The sequence below is a fragment of the Pseudonaja textilis genome, chromosome 2 (genome assembly GCF_049901715.1).
Source record: "Pseudonaja textilis isolate UNSWEBS1 chromosome 2, rPseTex1.2, whole genome shotgun sequence".
NCBI classification, from domain to species: Eukaryota; Metazoa; Chordata; class Lepidosauria; order Squamata; family Elapidae; genus Pseudonaja; species Pseudonaja textilis.
Genome location: NC_141991.1, coordinates 197191242 through 197206893, shown reverse-complemented (window position 1 = coordinate 197206893; position 15652 = coordinate 197191242). Strand labels below are relative to the sequence as shown.

General features: G+C 39.4%; 1 protein-coding gene across 1 annotated transcript in view; it reads left to right on the top strand.

Moving 5' to 3' along the window:
- Positions 1-389: 389 nt before the first annotated feature.
- The window catches only part of SLC28A3 (solute carrier family 28 member 3), a 54030-nt gene continuing 38767 nt past the window's right edge, over positions 390-15652 (top strand). Inside the window, exon 1 of the mRNA XM_026703861.2 lies at positions 390-553. Within this exon, the coding sequence (XP_026559646.1) occupies positions 488-553 (66 nt within the window). The 5' untranslated portion in view covers positions 390-487. The remainder of the gene's footprint in view (positions 554-15652) is intronic.

Genomic DNA, 15652 nt, shown 5'->3' with positions numbered 1-15652 from the left:
TTTCCCATCTTTCAAAGATCTATCTAACTTGCAAAGATCTAGATCTATGTTCTGCCCATTTCTGCGACACCCCCAGACATAAATCCAAACCTTCAGTTCTTTCAGAAGTTCTTCAACCACTAGGAACATCGTCCTTTCCCATTCATTTATAACACGGTGTAGAAATGTGGGTTGCCTCCCAAAATTGTAGAATGGGCAGTTTCATTGTTCCACAAGCAAGCACTTGATGCTCATAGGCAAGTGTTAATCACCATCTTACAAATTTCACAAACTTTTACAGTTTTGTATGGGAGAATGACTGCTCAGAGAGACACAGGAAAGTGGAGCAATGACCTGAGTGTAAGGGTGTGGTTAAGAGTCAGACAAATGTCAAGGAGAGAACATACAGCTTATCTTGATGTTGCTGCTGGCTGGGTAGGACCATAATTACAGCTCTGCCAGCAGGATAGGTGCCTGTTTCTTTAAATACCTTTGTGGGATTACAGCTATGTCTACAGCTATGTCCACAATTAACCGCACTTCTTCCAATTGCTACAAGAACCCAGGATTTGAGGTAAGTCTAAAATGGGTTGTTTTTTGTTGTTCTAGAAAAAGTTCATATACTTGAACACAGTTTCTGGAAAGCACTGTCACCTGCTTCGCAACAAGCAACATTTTTTTAATAACAAATAAACTTGCTAAGAAAAATCCTGTCAGTGCAAATGCTCTTTTCTCAAAGACTGGATACAATTACGCCATTGTGAAGAGATATGCCACTTACTGTGTTCCCCCCCCCCCCGGATTATTATATCAATAGAACAAATTAGTCCTACTCCTGTTTGACTCGGGAACTGAATTAGTTGCAAGTACAACTTTTAGATACATTCTGAACTTATTAAACCTATTTGGGGGAATCAGATTTCCAGTCTAGATCACGTTGCACAGATTGTAATAATTGTGGTAGCAGTATTCATTGTACAACATGATTGTTTTGCAGCACATTTGTATGTATAATTGCATCTTTAAGTATCTTGTTCCATTGTACCAATGTTATCAACACTAATTAGCATTTACTACAATAGTACCCATAGAGACAGAAAATATTTACCTGTAAAATGCTTCAGTAGTGTAACTTCCTCAACCTGGCACTTTCCAGGTTGGTTAAGGTTACAACGCCCCAAATTCTCCAAATAGCACAATCAAAAAAATTCTTCCAGTTACAGCTCATCACATTTGATGATACCTGAATGGGAGAGACTGATTGATTAAATAATTCCAGTAGGTTTTAAAAAAACAGTCTTCCTTGCTTTGATGGCACACTGTCATAGCTGAGGACATTATTTTTATTTTAGCATATCTGGAACATACAAAGTTGTGGGGAAACCTACATAAGAATTTCAGTTAAATATTTGTACTATATTTGCTGCCATCTAATGGTTACCTGGAGTTTTTGCAAATCAGATATACCGGCTCAACTTTTTTTTTTAGTTTCAGACTCAGTTGAGTTGTCAAAAATTGGCTGTTGTGGGTTATAAAATGCAATATTATTTTATATAGCACTTTATAACCCACAACAGCTCAACTTTTTGAATTAATTCACACATGCACCCAATCCTGGGTTTTTCCTCCAACAGAGAAGCAGGGGTAAGATTCAAGTTTTTTAACAACCAGTCCTGTGGGTGTGGCTTAGTTGGTGGGCATGGCTTGGTGGTCATGTTACTGGCTGGGCATGGCCAACTCAACATCACATCAAGGTGCGCTTCTCCTTGCCTGGCCTCTCGCAACTGTGGGGATGCTGCAACAGTTGTAAGTATGAAAAATGGTAATAAGCCACTTTATTCAGTGCCATTGTAACTTTGAATGGTCACGCCACACAAGCAAAGTACCAGTGAAGGAAGAAAGAAAAAACTTCAGAGAAGCTCCAGAGACAGGAAGTCTAGTCCCATCAAGAATGTAATAAGGGTTAATGGAAAGGCAGTTTCTATAAGCAACACCAGAATGTTTCCTTCCTGCCTTCCTTACAGGATTAGGCCAGTAATTTCTTCTAACAACCAGTTCTCCAAACTGCTTAGAATGTTAACAACCAGTTCTAGCAAATAGGTGCGAACTGGTAGGATCTCACGCCTACAGATAAGCAACCTTTTTTATAAGAACAAAGTATTCCTCTGTGTTAATTCTTCCTCTTTAAAAATACAGCCATAAAGATCAGCGTTCAATCTAAACACAGTCTCAGTAGATTTATTCAATTTATGTGTGATTTTGAATGAATATTCAAGTTACATGAATGCTTCTCAAAATTAATCGCAGCTCTGGCAGGACCGGCAGAGTCATTGCAGCTTGCAGGTGTAAAGGTTCATTCACAGTTGAAGCAAACTGATACTTGATTTGGGAGAGAAGCTCTCAGGGGTTTCTTAAGACCAACTGTTGTCCTGACTGTGGAAAATAGGCACATGCACGTTCCCACCCATATACCACATGCAGAGAAATTTTCTTTGGCTACAATGAACCTATAGGTCCCCTCTTTATACATGATTGATTTCTAAGTTGCTGTCACTACTTCATAACTGTTACTTAATTATCTGTAGCAATTTACAGTCAAATCTTGGGAAGTTCTCACACTATGTATCTCCATATGTTTTCTTATATATCATTATTACAACAAAAAAACAAAGGGTTTGATTCAAAATTCAGTTTATACTTGCCATTCCTTAGAATAACTTCAAATATTTTTTTAACTTTTTTGTCAATGGAAAGAAAGAAAAAGTAGTGCACATTAAACAGTGTTGAGAATGTAAACTAATTATGATTTGAAAATATTCTTAAAATATGGCCTGATGAATTAACTGGAATGTAATCTAAAAAAGATCCCAAAGAATTAAGGATATAGATGCACAAATTGATATAGCTATCCTTAGTAAGGTAGTTAACTTGAAATGGTTGAGTAAATACAAATGTACTTTCCAAGTAGATAGCTACTTGAAGTCACAACTTCCAAAACATCTTAGCGAGATATTCATGAGAGTGAGATTTGAACAGCTTGATACAATGGTTAGATACGGGAGATTTCATGCAATACCGTACAGTGAGCATCTTTGCATTTGCAGAGCAGCAGAGGTAGAGGACCTAGCTCACATCCTATTTGACTGCTGCATGTATAAGAGGATGGTCTATATATCAGACGAATGACCCATTGGGATACCCATATCAACATAACTTACCTTATGTTCGGCCAGAACTTGAAAATAACATATAAAGTAGCACAGTGTTTAAACAAAACGATTCCGTTAAGTTCTGCATATGTGGGATTGATTGGGGTAGACTGCAAGGGAAATTCCAAAATATAATGTTATTATATTTTATCTATATCTTAAATTATCATGCATTATTACAAGTTTATTTTGGATTGTATTTTATTACTATTTCATCTTAGATCATGTTTTGTCTAGATTCCATTTTAAATTGTATTTTATTGGGTTCCATTTTAAATAGTATTTTATCAGATTTCACTTTGAATTGCTTTTACTGAATTTTGGTAACAAATTGTTGCTGGAACTTTGCACTTTGATATGGCCCAAGGGCTAATCAATAAAGATTTTTATTATCTTGGAATGATTCATTTTTAAACAACTTTAGAAAATCAAGAAGCTCAGATTTTGATGGGAACAAGTGCATTTAGGAAGGAAGTTTTCTCCTGAAATCCCATTCTAATCTAAATTGCATCTCTTCCCTCTCCTACCCCCCACAATCTCACTGTTTCCTACATCTAGTAGTAGTTTGGAGTTAGGATAGTTTCTAAATATTTGGGCTGTAATTCCAATCAGCTAGAATTCTGGCTGTTTTATTTCATAATATCTGGAAGAGACGAGGCCAGATGGGAAAAGACTGAACTAATCCCATCATAAGAAGAAGAAAAAACACCCCCAAAGATAGATATCCATATCATGCTTCAATTTAAAGCTGGTTAAAAAGAAGAAAAAAATAGATTGATAGAACCTTTACTCTGAAGTAGGGTTTTCCTTGGATCTCCCATATCCTTTTGGCACCAAGTTAATTTCTTTGATTTTCAGAGATGAATAGATTAATCATTAAACTTAAAACAAAGACTATCAGTCAACATTAATATAAATGTGTTCCAGTTTATTTATTCTAAAAAATAAGTGAAGAATTTATATCAATCATCCAGTGGCACTTAGCTTTTTTTTGTGGTCAAAATATCACATAATAGCCGCTGTGAATTATTATCAAGTTTAACAGGGACAACTGTGGGATGTAGGAAGTAAGGATTGGCAACCTTTTCTCTTTTTCACCTTCTTCCTCATAAGTGTTCGTTATGAATTATTTCTTAATATCTTCATTCTCACTATTACTCAGGTTGAATTGAAAGTGTCATTATTTATTTATTTTATTTTTTATTTATTTTGACTTGTCAATTGCTTACAAGATAATAGGTATAAGTATGAACATAGTTATGAATATTCATAGTTATGAATAGTCGTATTTCCTGCAATCAAGTTTGGTGCGGTTAACCATGCGTTTGTATCTACCGTGTTTCTCATATAATAAGGCCGGGTCTTATTTTTTTTTTTTTTTTTTTTGAGCCCTGAAAAAATGGCTAGGCTGTCTTTTCGGGGGTGACTTAATTCCCCCCCCCCGCATCTTTGGGCAGGCGGCGACTGCTTGGATGTTGACCTCGGCGTTGGTGGGGCACTTCGTATCGGCGTCAACGCAGGCAGCACCATATCCGGGTGTGCAACAAAAGTACTTCCTAATGGCAAGCCCCACCACCACCATCCCCCCCACTTCACATATTTTAATACAGACCTTAATTTGGGGGGAGGGGCTTAATTTCATTTCATGCCTATAAAACATGCTGGGACTTCCTATTAGGGGAGGCCGTATTGTTGGAGAAACAGGGTATTGTGTGCTCTTGTATTGTTGTGGTTGAAGCTGAAGTATTCATTGACAGGTAGAACATTGCAATGTATGATTTTATATACTATACTTAGATCGGACTGAAGGAGGCATAGTTCTAGCTTTTCTAGGTCTAGAATTTCAAGTCTGGTGGCATAAGGTATTCTGCAATGAGTAGAGGAGTGGAGAAGTCTTCTTGTGAAATATTTCTGGACTTTCTCTATTGTGTTAATATCAGATACATAATGTGGGTTCCAGACTGATGAGCTGTATTCAAGTATTGGTCTAGCAAATGTTTTGTATGCTCTAGTAAGTAGTGTGATATTACCAGAGAAGAAGCTACGTACGATTAGATTAACAACTCTTAATGCCTTTTTGGCTATGTAGTTACAGTGGGCTCTAGCACTTAGATCATTGGATATGAGTACTCCAAGGTCCTTGACAGAGTTTGGATCATCAACAAAGTCTTGACTATTTAGCTTGTATTTTATTTTCTGATTTTTTTCTGCCACTATGTAAGACAGAGCATTTATTTGTTGATATTTTAAGTTGCCATTTGATTGACCATTCTGATACATGGTCAAGGTCTTTTTGGAGGGTAGTAGTATTGTCTGTGGTGTTGAATAGCTTTACATCAACAGCAAAGAGAACGCAGTTGATCTTAATATGATCACAGAGTCATTTATGTAGAGTATGAAGAGAGTTGGTCCTAAAACACTGTCTTGGGGGACATCACTGTTGACAGGTACAGAATTTAATGGGACGTTCCCAATTTTGACCATTTGTTGTCTTTTTGACAGGAATGCTTCTATCCAGTTATGTAGGTAGATACCATAAGAGATTTTAGTTTTAGTAGTGGTTTGTCATGTACCACTGAATCAAAGGCTTTACAGAAGTCTATGTAGATTGCATCTATTGCTTTGCCCTGATTGAGTTGTGTAGTCCATACGTTTTTGCAGTGTAAAAGTTGCAGATTACGGGATAGTTTTTTTCTGAAACCAAATTGTTTATTGGAGAGTAGGTTGTTTGTCTCTAAGTGGAGGATAATGGATTGGTTAATAATTGATTCTATGACTTTACAGGTCACATAGCATAAGGAGATTGGTCTGTAATTTTCAACTAGGCTGGGATCTTCCTTTTTGAAAATGGCGATGACCGTGGCTAGTGACCATAGGTTTGGCAAGGAGCTCATCCTGAAAGATTATGGTTAGAGGTTCGGCTATGGCAGTGGATAGCTTTTTTAAGAAGCAGGTACATATTCTCTCTGGTCCAATAGATAGAGATGGTTTTAAATTGGTTATTATATTAAAATAACTGGGTGACACTATCACATGCAAGAGGAAGGTTTTAGAGGACTGATGAACCTTTCTCACCCCCCTCAAAAAAAAAAACAGTTTGCAATAGCGCATACAGTTATTTTGAAAAAGAAATATTTGTCAACAATCCAAAGCATCCTGATACTGATAGCTCTGGACTTGCCACCACAGTTGAGACTGGAATTTCCATCGTCAGTCGGTGCAGTTGTAAAATGAGTCCTCACCTGACCAGATCTGATTGTATGACCATTTTTTCTGTGGAAATTAACTGAATCACCATGGTTATTAGTGTGGTTGTTAGCTGAATCCAATCTATTAATGTGAAACACCAATATGATGGCACATAATCAATAATCAAAAAGTTTGTTTGATGAACTCAGGTAATGCCAGATAACCTACAGGTTCAATTGGTAGTTTATATGACTTAGAAAATTGAATTATCCATGAGTTGATGAAACCTGGGTAAACGTTGTGTGAACAAAATCTATAAATGTAATGCTTCCATAGATCATGAAAGCAGGAACTGAAGCCCAATACATCATACTGTAGGTTAGGGATGGCAAATTGTTCTGGACTGAAGCCTGCCTATAGTACTGGGATTCTTCCAGTCTGCTATGATTTAATGAAGGGGGGGAGGGAGAGAGAGAGAGACATGACATCACTTCAGAATCAGTTGGTTTCTGTGCTGTGCCTTGCTTGTGTGGTCTCTGTGTCTGTGAAGTGGGGAAGGGAGAGAGAGAGAGAGACATGACATCATTCCAGAATCAGTTGGTTTCTGTGCTGTGCCTTGCTTGTGTGGTCTCTGTGTCTGTTTCTCTCTATGTAAGCTCTGACAGCTTCAGACACTGACTGAGTCAGGACCCATAGCATCCATCAATCTAACACAGGGTAGAGATGTCTAGTTGGCTATCATCAGCATATTGATGATATTTCATTTTGTGTGGGCACATCACATGACCTCTCCCAGCGGCTTCACAATCATATTAAATAGTGCAAGAGAAGTGATCCCTGGCACATTCCTTGCTGAAATACATTCAGATTCAGTTAACCTAATCCTGCATAGCTTTTTCTCCAATAATATCACACTACTAACTAGAGCATACAAAACATTTTCTAGACCAATACTTGAATACAGCTCATCAGTCTGGAACCCAGATTATATATCAGATATTAATACAGTCAAGAAAGTCCAGAAATATTTCACGAGAAGAGTTCTCCACTCCTCTACTCATTGCAGAATACCTTATGCCACCAGACTTGAAATTTTAGACCTAGACAACCTAGAACTATGCTGCCCTTGGTCCAATCTAAGTATAGTATATAAAATTATCTACTGCAATGTCCTATCTGTCAATGAATACTTCGGCTTCAACCACAACAATACAAGAGTACACAATAGATACAAACTCAAGGTAAACTGCACCAAACTTGATTGCAGGAAATATCACTTCAGCAACAGAGTGGTCAATGTCTGGAATACTCTACCGGACTCTGTAGTTTCTTCCCCAAACCCCAAAAACTTTAACTTTAGACTGTCTACTGTTGACCTCACCCTTTTCCTAAGAGGTCTGTAGAGGGCATGCATAAGCGCACTAATGTGCCTACTGTTCCTGTCCTATTGTTTCTTTTTTTTTTATTTGTATCCATTTCATGTATTCATAACCATGTTAATACTTATATGTGTTATCTAATACTTGCTTGACAAATAAATAAATAAATTGATTCAACCTCTCAACTCCTGCAGCCATCAGCTTGATATGCCCACTCAGAAAGAAGAACAGCCATTACAGAAGAATGCCTCCTACACAGTGGTTCAACCAGTTTGGTCCAGTTCAGCTGAACGGTAGCTCCAAGGATCATTTGTGCATGAACCGGTTAGCTCCGATGATCAGCTGCTGGCCCCTCCCACCCACCCCAGCTCTATACTGACCTTTATTTCCTGCTTTTCAACCTCAGGTGCTTTGCGCGGCAAAGCCAATTGCAACAGGACTTGCAACAGAAAGTGAGTTGCAAACGTTGTGCATGCGCAAAGCACATGCTCACACCAAACCAGAAGGAAAAATATTTGAAGCCCACCATTGCTCTTATGGCTTGGATTTTCAGGAAGCCTATCAGGATGCTGTGCTCAGTAATATCAAAGGCAGCTGCGAGATCAAGCAGGACAAGGAGGGTTGTATTTCCACCATTTATTTCTTGTCACAACTTATCAGTGAGAGTGGCCAATGCAGTTTCCATCCTATACCCTGACCTGAATCAGGGTATTGCCAGATAATCCATAGAACTCTCCACAGTTACCATCTAATCATGTTTTTATATTGTACTACATGATATCCTAATTTAATTCTTTTGGTATGTTGATAGGACTTATCCTTATCTGTAATCTAGGCCGCTATAACTCAATAAATCATACCCAAAAGAAACCTTAGCTCACAATAATAACTGAGCCCAACCAACAAAAAGGCTTGCATTCACTGGGCAGATAGGAAGAGTTAAAAGTCAGATAATAAAAATTTAAAAAATTGGATCCTGGAAGTCATCCCCTGGCAATTGCTTTATATAATTGTGGGTGTTTTCTGGAGTGCATTTCATTATTTATTTAACAGTATTTGTAACCTGAACCAGCCTACAATACCTCAAAAACAAACATAAAAAGCTTTCCTTGGAAGGAAAACCTTGTTGAAACAGCAGGCTATATTTGTTTATGAAATATCAGGAGGGTAGAGGTCACACTCAGGGAGATTCTGTTGCTAAGAGAAGGTGCTATTCACAGGAACGTGTTGTTGTTGCTGTTGTGGTTGTGGACTTCTAAGAATACATTCCTATTGGTTAGTTAATGAAACAAAACGATTGGTTAATAACAACAGTTACCGATTGGCCGCCTAAGCAGCGGGAAGTTTAAATAAATGCCATTGGTTGCGAGCCGCGAGCAGCCACTATAAAAAGGACTGCCACGGCTCGACTTCAGTTGAAGTTACTGGTTACTAATAAAGAGCTGATTCCAACTCCAGTCTTCAAGTCTCTTTTGACTGGCGATAGAACACTGGCGACGAAGGTGGGATTGAAGAAACAAAGACCGTAAGCACGTGGCAACGATAGCCGAAGGACCAACAAGATGGCCGGCAACAATTCACCACCTGCACTGTTCAACCCAGCTGAAGAAGACTGGGAGTCATACATTGACAGATTCCTGATGTTTTTAGAAAGCAACGAACTGCGAGGAATCACCGACCAGAGAAAGAGAGCCTTATTCCTAACGCATTGCGGCCCGACTATTTTCAAAATGGCCAAGGCATTAGCAAGACCAAACGATGTTAAATAGATGGCCTGGCCAGACCTAAATCGGATGCTGAGAAACCATTATGCGCCGGCCGTATCCAACCTCATTAGAAGGCACGAGTTCTACAAGCACGACCAACTAGAGGGTGAGAGTATCAGAGACTTCGTAGCAGCATTGAAGACATTGGGGGCGCATGCGAGTTCCTCAACATGGACAAAGCCATGAGGGATCGCATAGTCCTTGGACTAAGAGACGCAACCCTACAGAGCAAACTGCTAAACCGACCCAACATCACTGCGAACGAAGCCATCGCTGAAGCAATTGCCACTGAAGCCACAAAGAAATCTGCAGCGAAAATGAAGCAGATGAATACTACAAACAGTCAATGCCTGAACAAAGAAAAGAAAACTGAGGGAGCCCAAAAGCACGCTGCCACAACCTCCCACCATGAAGACGTCAAATCATCCACTGATTCAGAAGACAAGGACGAGGAGGTAAACAGACTCTACTCAGAAAGGAACTGGAGAGAGAGACGAAGTAGAAAAACTGAATTCCAGTGTGCGGGTTGTGGTGGAAACCACCCAAGGTCTGAGTGTCGTTTCTTGGATGCCACATGCCTGCATTGTGAGAAATGGGGGCACATTGCGAGGGTCTGCTGAAACAAAAAGAGCTATAGTCCAAGGGGACAAGGCAGTACCCCCCCCCCCCCAGAAACAAAGAAAGGTCAACCGGAAGCCGTTGGAGTCGAGACAGAAAAAATCAATGGCTCAACGACAAGGAAGAAATACATCAAACAATCACTATTGGAACAACCAGAACTACAAACACCAAGAAGGTTCGAATCAACATCCTGATAGAAGGTGAGCTGTGCAAAATGGAAGTAGACTCAGACTCGTATTTATCAGTGGTATCATGGAGCACAATAAAATGTTTGATACCGGACATAAAATGTAGAGAACTTGAAGAGCAAAGCCTGATCATCAAAGACTACCAGGGCAACAAGATACCAGCAGTGGGACTGGGACATTTCACAGTGAACTTTAAAAGGTACACCGAAGTTCTTCCATTAATCATCATAGACAGAGATCGCCCCAGCCTACTCAGGTTGGAATGGTTTGAACTGCTCGGAATCAAAGTGACAGGAATCAACATCACCATGACTGGAAAAAAAACCTGATGGAAGAATTCCATGACGTATTTGACGGAACCTTAGGCAAGTACTGTGGGACCCCTATATCATTTAGTTTAAACCAAAACATAGCTCCAATCAGGCTTAAAGCCAGACGGGTACCATTTGCACTAAGACCAAAAATTGATGAACAACTAAACAAGCTAATCGCTCAGGGGGTACTAGAGCCAACCGATCATACCAGATGGGAAACCCCAATTGTGACTCCCATAAAAACTGACGGGTCCGTGCGCATCTGTGGTGACTATAAGGTCACCCTGAACCATGCATTGCAACAGAGCACATACCCCGTACCGGTAGTCCAACACCTGTTGAATTCATTGGGGAAAGGAAGGATTTTTGCGAAGCTCGACCTCACGCAAGCGTATCAACAATTACCTGTTGATCCTGAGACAGCAGAGGCACAAACCATCGTAATGCATAGAGGAGCCTTTAAATGTAATAGATTACAATTCGGTGTAAGCGTGGCCCCTGGCGTTTTCCAGAGCCTAATGGAACACCTCTTACAAGGACTAAAAGGGGTGGTACCCTACTTCGATGATGTATTAATATCAGCCGAAAACAAAAAAAAAACTAAAAGACTGTTTAAGGGCAATTTTGACAAAATTTAGAGAAGCAGGACTCAAAGTTAAAAAAGAAAAATGCCAACTTGCCACAAACCAGGTCAAGTTCCTGGGATACCTTATTGACGAAGCAGGAATCCACCCCACAAAAAAAAAAGTACGAGCAATAAAGGAAGCTCCCAGACCCAAAAACAAAACAAACTTACAAGCATTTTTGGGACTCATTAATTTTTATCATGTCTTTCTGCCACAGAAGGCAACAGTAGCGGAACCACTGCATAGACTCCTCGATAAAAAAGCCAACTGGAAATGGGGCCACCGAGAGGAAACAGCGTTCCAAAAAATCAAAGACTTAATCACTTCAAAATCTGTATTGATACAATACAGTGACACACTACTTCTAACTGTCACCTGCGACACTTCACCTTTCGGCATAGGTGCAATACTCAGCCACACACTACCAGACGGCAGAGAAGCACCGATCGCCTTTTATTCCAAGACACTATCTAAGACCGAAAGAAACTACAGCCAATTGGACAAGGAAGCCTTGGCGGCCATCTCGGGGGGGAAACATTTCCACGAATACCTATACGGTAAGACATTTTCTTTAATTACCGACCACAAACCGCTATTGAGAATCCTAGCCGGAGACAGGGCCACCCCCAATATCCTGTCCCCAAGAATGACTAGATGGTCAGAATTTCTGGCAGTCTACAATTACAAACTCATTTACCGCCCAGGGAAAGCCATATCCCATGCAGACGCGTTAAGCCGTTCACCACTTCCATGTAAGTCTAAGTGCTGTAGCTTTTGCTCTTGCTTATTGCTACTGCTATGAGTGACTGACATCGAGGCATCCGGTCCAGCTATAGATAGCTATCTTTCTTTTAAAGCAGTGTCTGTGGGATGACCTTTATTTTATCTTCACAACCCTGTTGAAATATGCCTAAAGGTAAACTGTGATCTCCACAGTGAAATGAGGACTTCCACATTGTCCCATTCCATTTCTTGACAGTGAAATGAGGACTTCAACATTGTCCCATTCCATTTCTTGAATCATTACACCTCAGTGCAATTCCTACAACATCCCTGGAGGGTACCCAGGTGGGGTACATCATTCTCTGCCCAATTGACCTGTTTTCAAATGTGGAACCTAACTGGATGATAAAGCTATTGTAGAAAGCACTCACATATGCATTTATCACTTACCGGTAAATCAAATAACCATCAATATAGCAAACTAGATATGGCCTTCGGGTCATAAGTTTTAACTAAGAGAGAATGCTAAAAAAAAGAAAGAAAAGTATTTACTAACGCAAGCACAAGATTGGAATAAAACTCTTATGATTTTCTAAGAAGGACTTTTGTGGCAAACAAAACTTTGATGGGATAATGGGAACAAATCAGCCATTAATCAAAAAATTCTGCTCAGTAAGGTCAGATGAGGAAAAGAAAATAGAAAAGATCATGAGCATGCAACAGAACTTTCTCCAGAATGCGAGAGGAAAATGCTCTTTGCAATCTCTTTTGCAAGATGTCCAATTTCAGCTTTTTCCTGTGCAAGATTTGTAGGAAGTCGTTCACTTGTAGAAAGTTTTTTTTTTTTTAAAGGAAAAAGAAACTCATTTACAAGAAAACAAAGAGCTTGCATCTTTGTTGCAAAACCAGCTACTGAATGGACCAGATATGGTGTTTTCTTACTGATCTTTAGCAAAATACGGTACTGCAGAAGAGAAAATGCCACAAGAAGAAAATAAGGAGTATAATTTATGGTCCTTGCAAAAATACAGTTCCTACATTTTATAGTTGCATGCCTGAAGTTTGGAGCGTGCAATTGCATCTTAAAGTTTGTGGCATATTAAACAGATAAGTAAAAGTCCAGGGCTTGTAGTTTGACCTCTTATATGGCAGAATCAGGACAGGCAGGCAAAAACAAATAAACAAATAAACAAAATGAAAACTTAATGAAATTAAGGAATTGATTTTTGTGCTTTGCCTCTTTCCTCTATTCCAGTGGTGGGATTCAAAAAAAATTACTACCAGTTCTGTGGGTGGGGCTTGGTGGATGTGGCAGGGGAAGGATACTGCAAAATCCCCATTCCCTCCCCACCCCACTAATCTGCTTTCCAGCTCCGTTCTCCTGTGCAGGGCAACAAAAGAAGACCCAGCCAATCAGCTGGGACTCAGGAGGCAGAGAATAGATGGGGGTGGGGCCAGTCAGAGGTGGCATTTGCCGGTTCTGCAAACTACTCAAAATTTCCACTACCAGTTCTCCAGAACTGGTCAGAATACCACCTCTGCTGTATTCCCTCAGGGAGCAGAATGTGTATTTGTGTGTGTGTGTGTGTGTGTGTGTGTGTGTCTAGATCTATGTTTGTGCATATCTTCCATTTTATCTTCACAACTCTATAAAATGAGTTGAGTGAGTGTCCAAGGACACTTAAAAAGGTTCATGCCTTTGCAGACATTTGAATCTAGATTTCCCTCAGTTTTCAAGTTTATTATGTAGGTAATGTATATATATCAAGAGGTTAAATATTTGACTAAGACTGATTGTGAATGATTGGCCCAAGATCATCAAGCTGAGTTCCTAAGACAGGACTAGAACTCATGGTTTCTCCATTTCTGGCCTGTTACTTTAACTACTGCACCAAACTGGTTCTCGTTATTATATTACTAAGATTTAAATGTGTCTGTTGTTTGAAAAGTAAGTTCAACAAAAATCATCATAAAGGCGGGATCCCCAATTATAACTTCAAAAAAGGCAACTAGGATCTTATAGACAACGCTCTCTCATCTCTTGATTGGCAACATCTATTAACTGGATGCAATACGTATCTGATATCAATACAGTTGAGAAAGTCCAGAAATATTTCACAGGAAGAGTTCTCCAGTCCTCCACTCTTTGAAAAATACCTTATGCCACCAGACTTGAAATTCTAGATCTAGAAAATCTAGAACTACATCACCTTCGGTCCGATCTAACTATAGCATATAAAATCGTACATTGCAATGTCCTACCTGTCAATGAATACTTCAGCTTCAACCATAACAATACAAGAGCACACAATAGATACAAACTCAAGGTAAACCCCACCAAACTTGATTGCAGGAAATATGACTTCAGCAACAGAGTCATCAATGTCTGGAATACTCTACCTGACTCTGGTTTCTTCCCCAAACCCCAAAAACTTTAACCTTAGACTGTCTACTATTGACCTCACCTTTTCTAAGAGGTTTGTAGGCGGTGTGCATAAGCACACCAATGTGCCTACCATCCCTGTCCTATTGTTTCTTTTAATTTTTCTTATATGTATCCATTTCATGTATTCATAACTATGTTTATACTTATACCTGTTATCTTATAATTGCTTGACAAAAATAAATAAATAACTAAAAATAAAAAGGACTATCATTATCAAATGGAAGGTAAGTTTACAGTCCACAAGATTGCCTGCATTTTAATACTATTAAATAAAGATACTCAATTCTATTTAATAGAAATACAAAAAATGTGGCTTTTATTAGCTTTAAAATGTGCCTCTTCGGATTTAGCTAAATAATTTATTAAGCTTAAAAGCCATTCTTTTTTTTATTTTAAAATGTCAGTGTGACCATTCATAGATAGTAGAGGTCAGCTAAAAAATAGCATGTGACCTCCAGTTTTAGCAGAGGCTCCCAGCACCTCTTAAAGTGGAAGAAACACCCTTCATTCCTTACAGCACCACAAGATCCCATTACAAATATTCAGTGGCAAAATGGATAAATGTCAATCCTTGATCATGAGTATCAAAATCGATTGCATCATGGGTTGGATCGTGACATAGCACGATGTTTTTTGCCTTTGCGGAGCTGGGGTGGGCATGTGTCATATCCGGCCCGCGGGCTGCCAGTTTAACAGACCTGCCTGAGATCATCATTTGGACCCAGTGTTGGAATTTTTATGGAAGGAATACAGGGTGGAAATGGAGAAGGAAGATTCTGGAAGGCAAGGTATTTCCAACTCCATCTCTAAAATTTCAAAGGCTCTACCTTAGAGGCCCCAAATCATATTTCTGCCAGGAACTGTGTATTTGTGGGATTTAAGGTTGGTGATGGGAAGAGTTTGTTCCCAGATGCCTCCCACTGCCTCCTATCCTTAATTCTGTATATTGAAATAAGTTAAAGTAAAAAGTGGGAATAGGGGGGGAAACCCAGCACAGTTGTTCTTTTCCTCTGATTCCACTTCACGAAATGTAAGGTGATTGATATTTTACAAGGAGAAGGAGGACACAAATAAATTGAAGAAAAAACAAAACAAAGCCAATTGTGCACGGCGCACTCTCTCAAAATAATTCTCCTGTGTGGAGCACATGCGTCTCATAATCACGTCTCGCCGCACTGTAACGGGCCTTGATGAATCATCATGTCAAATACA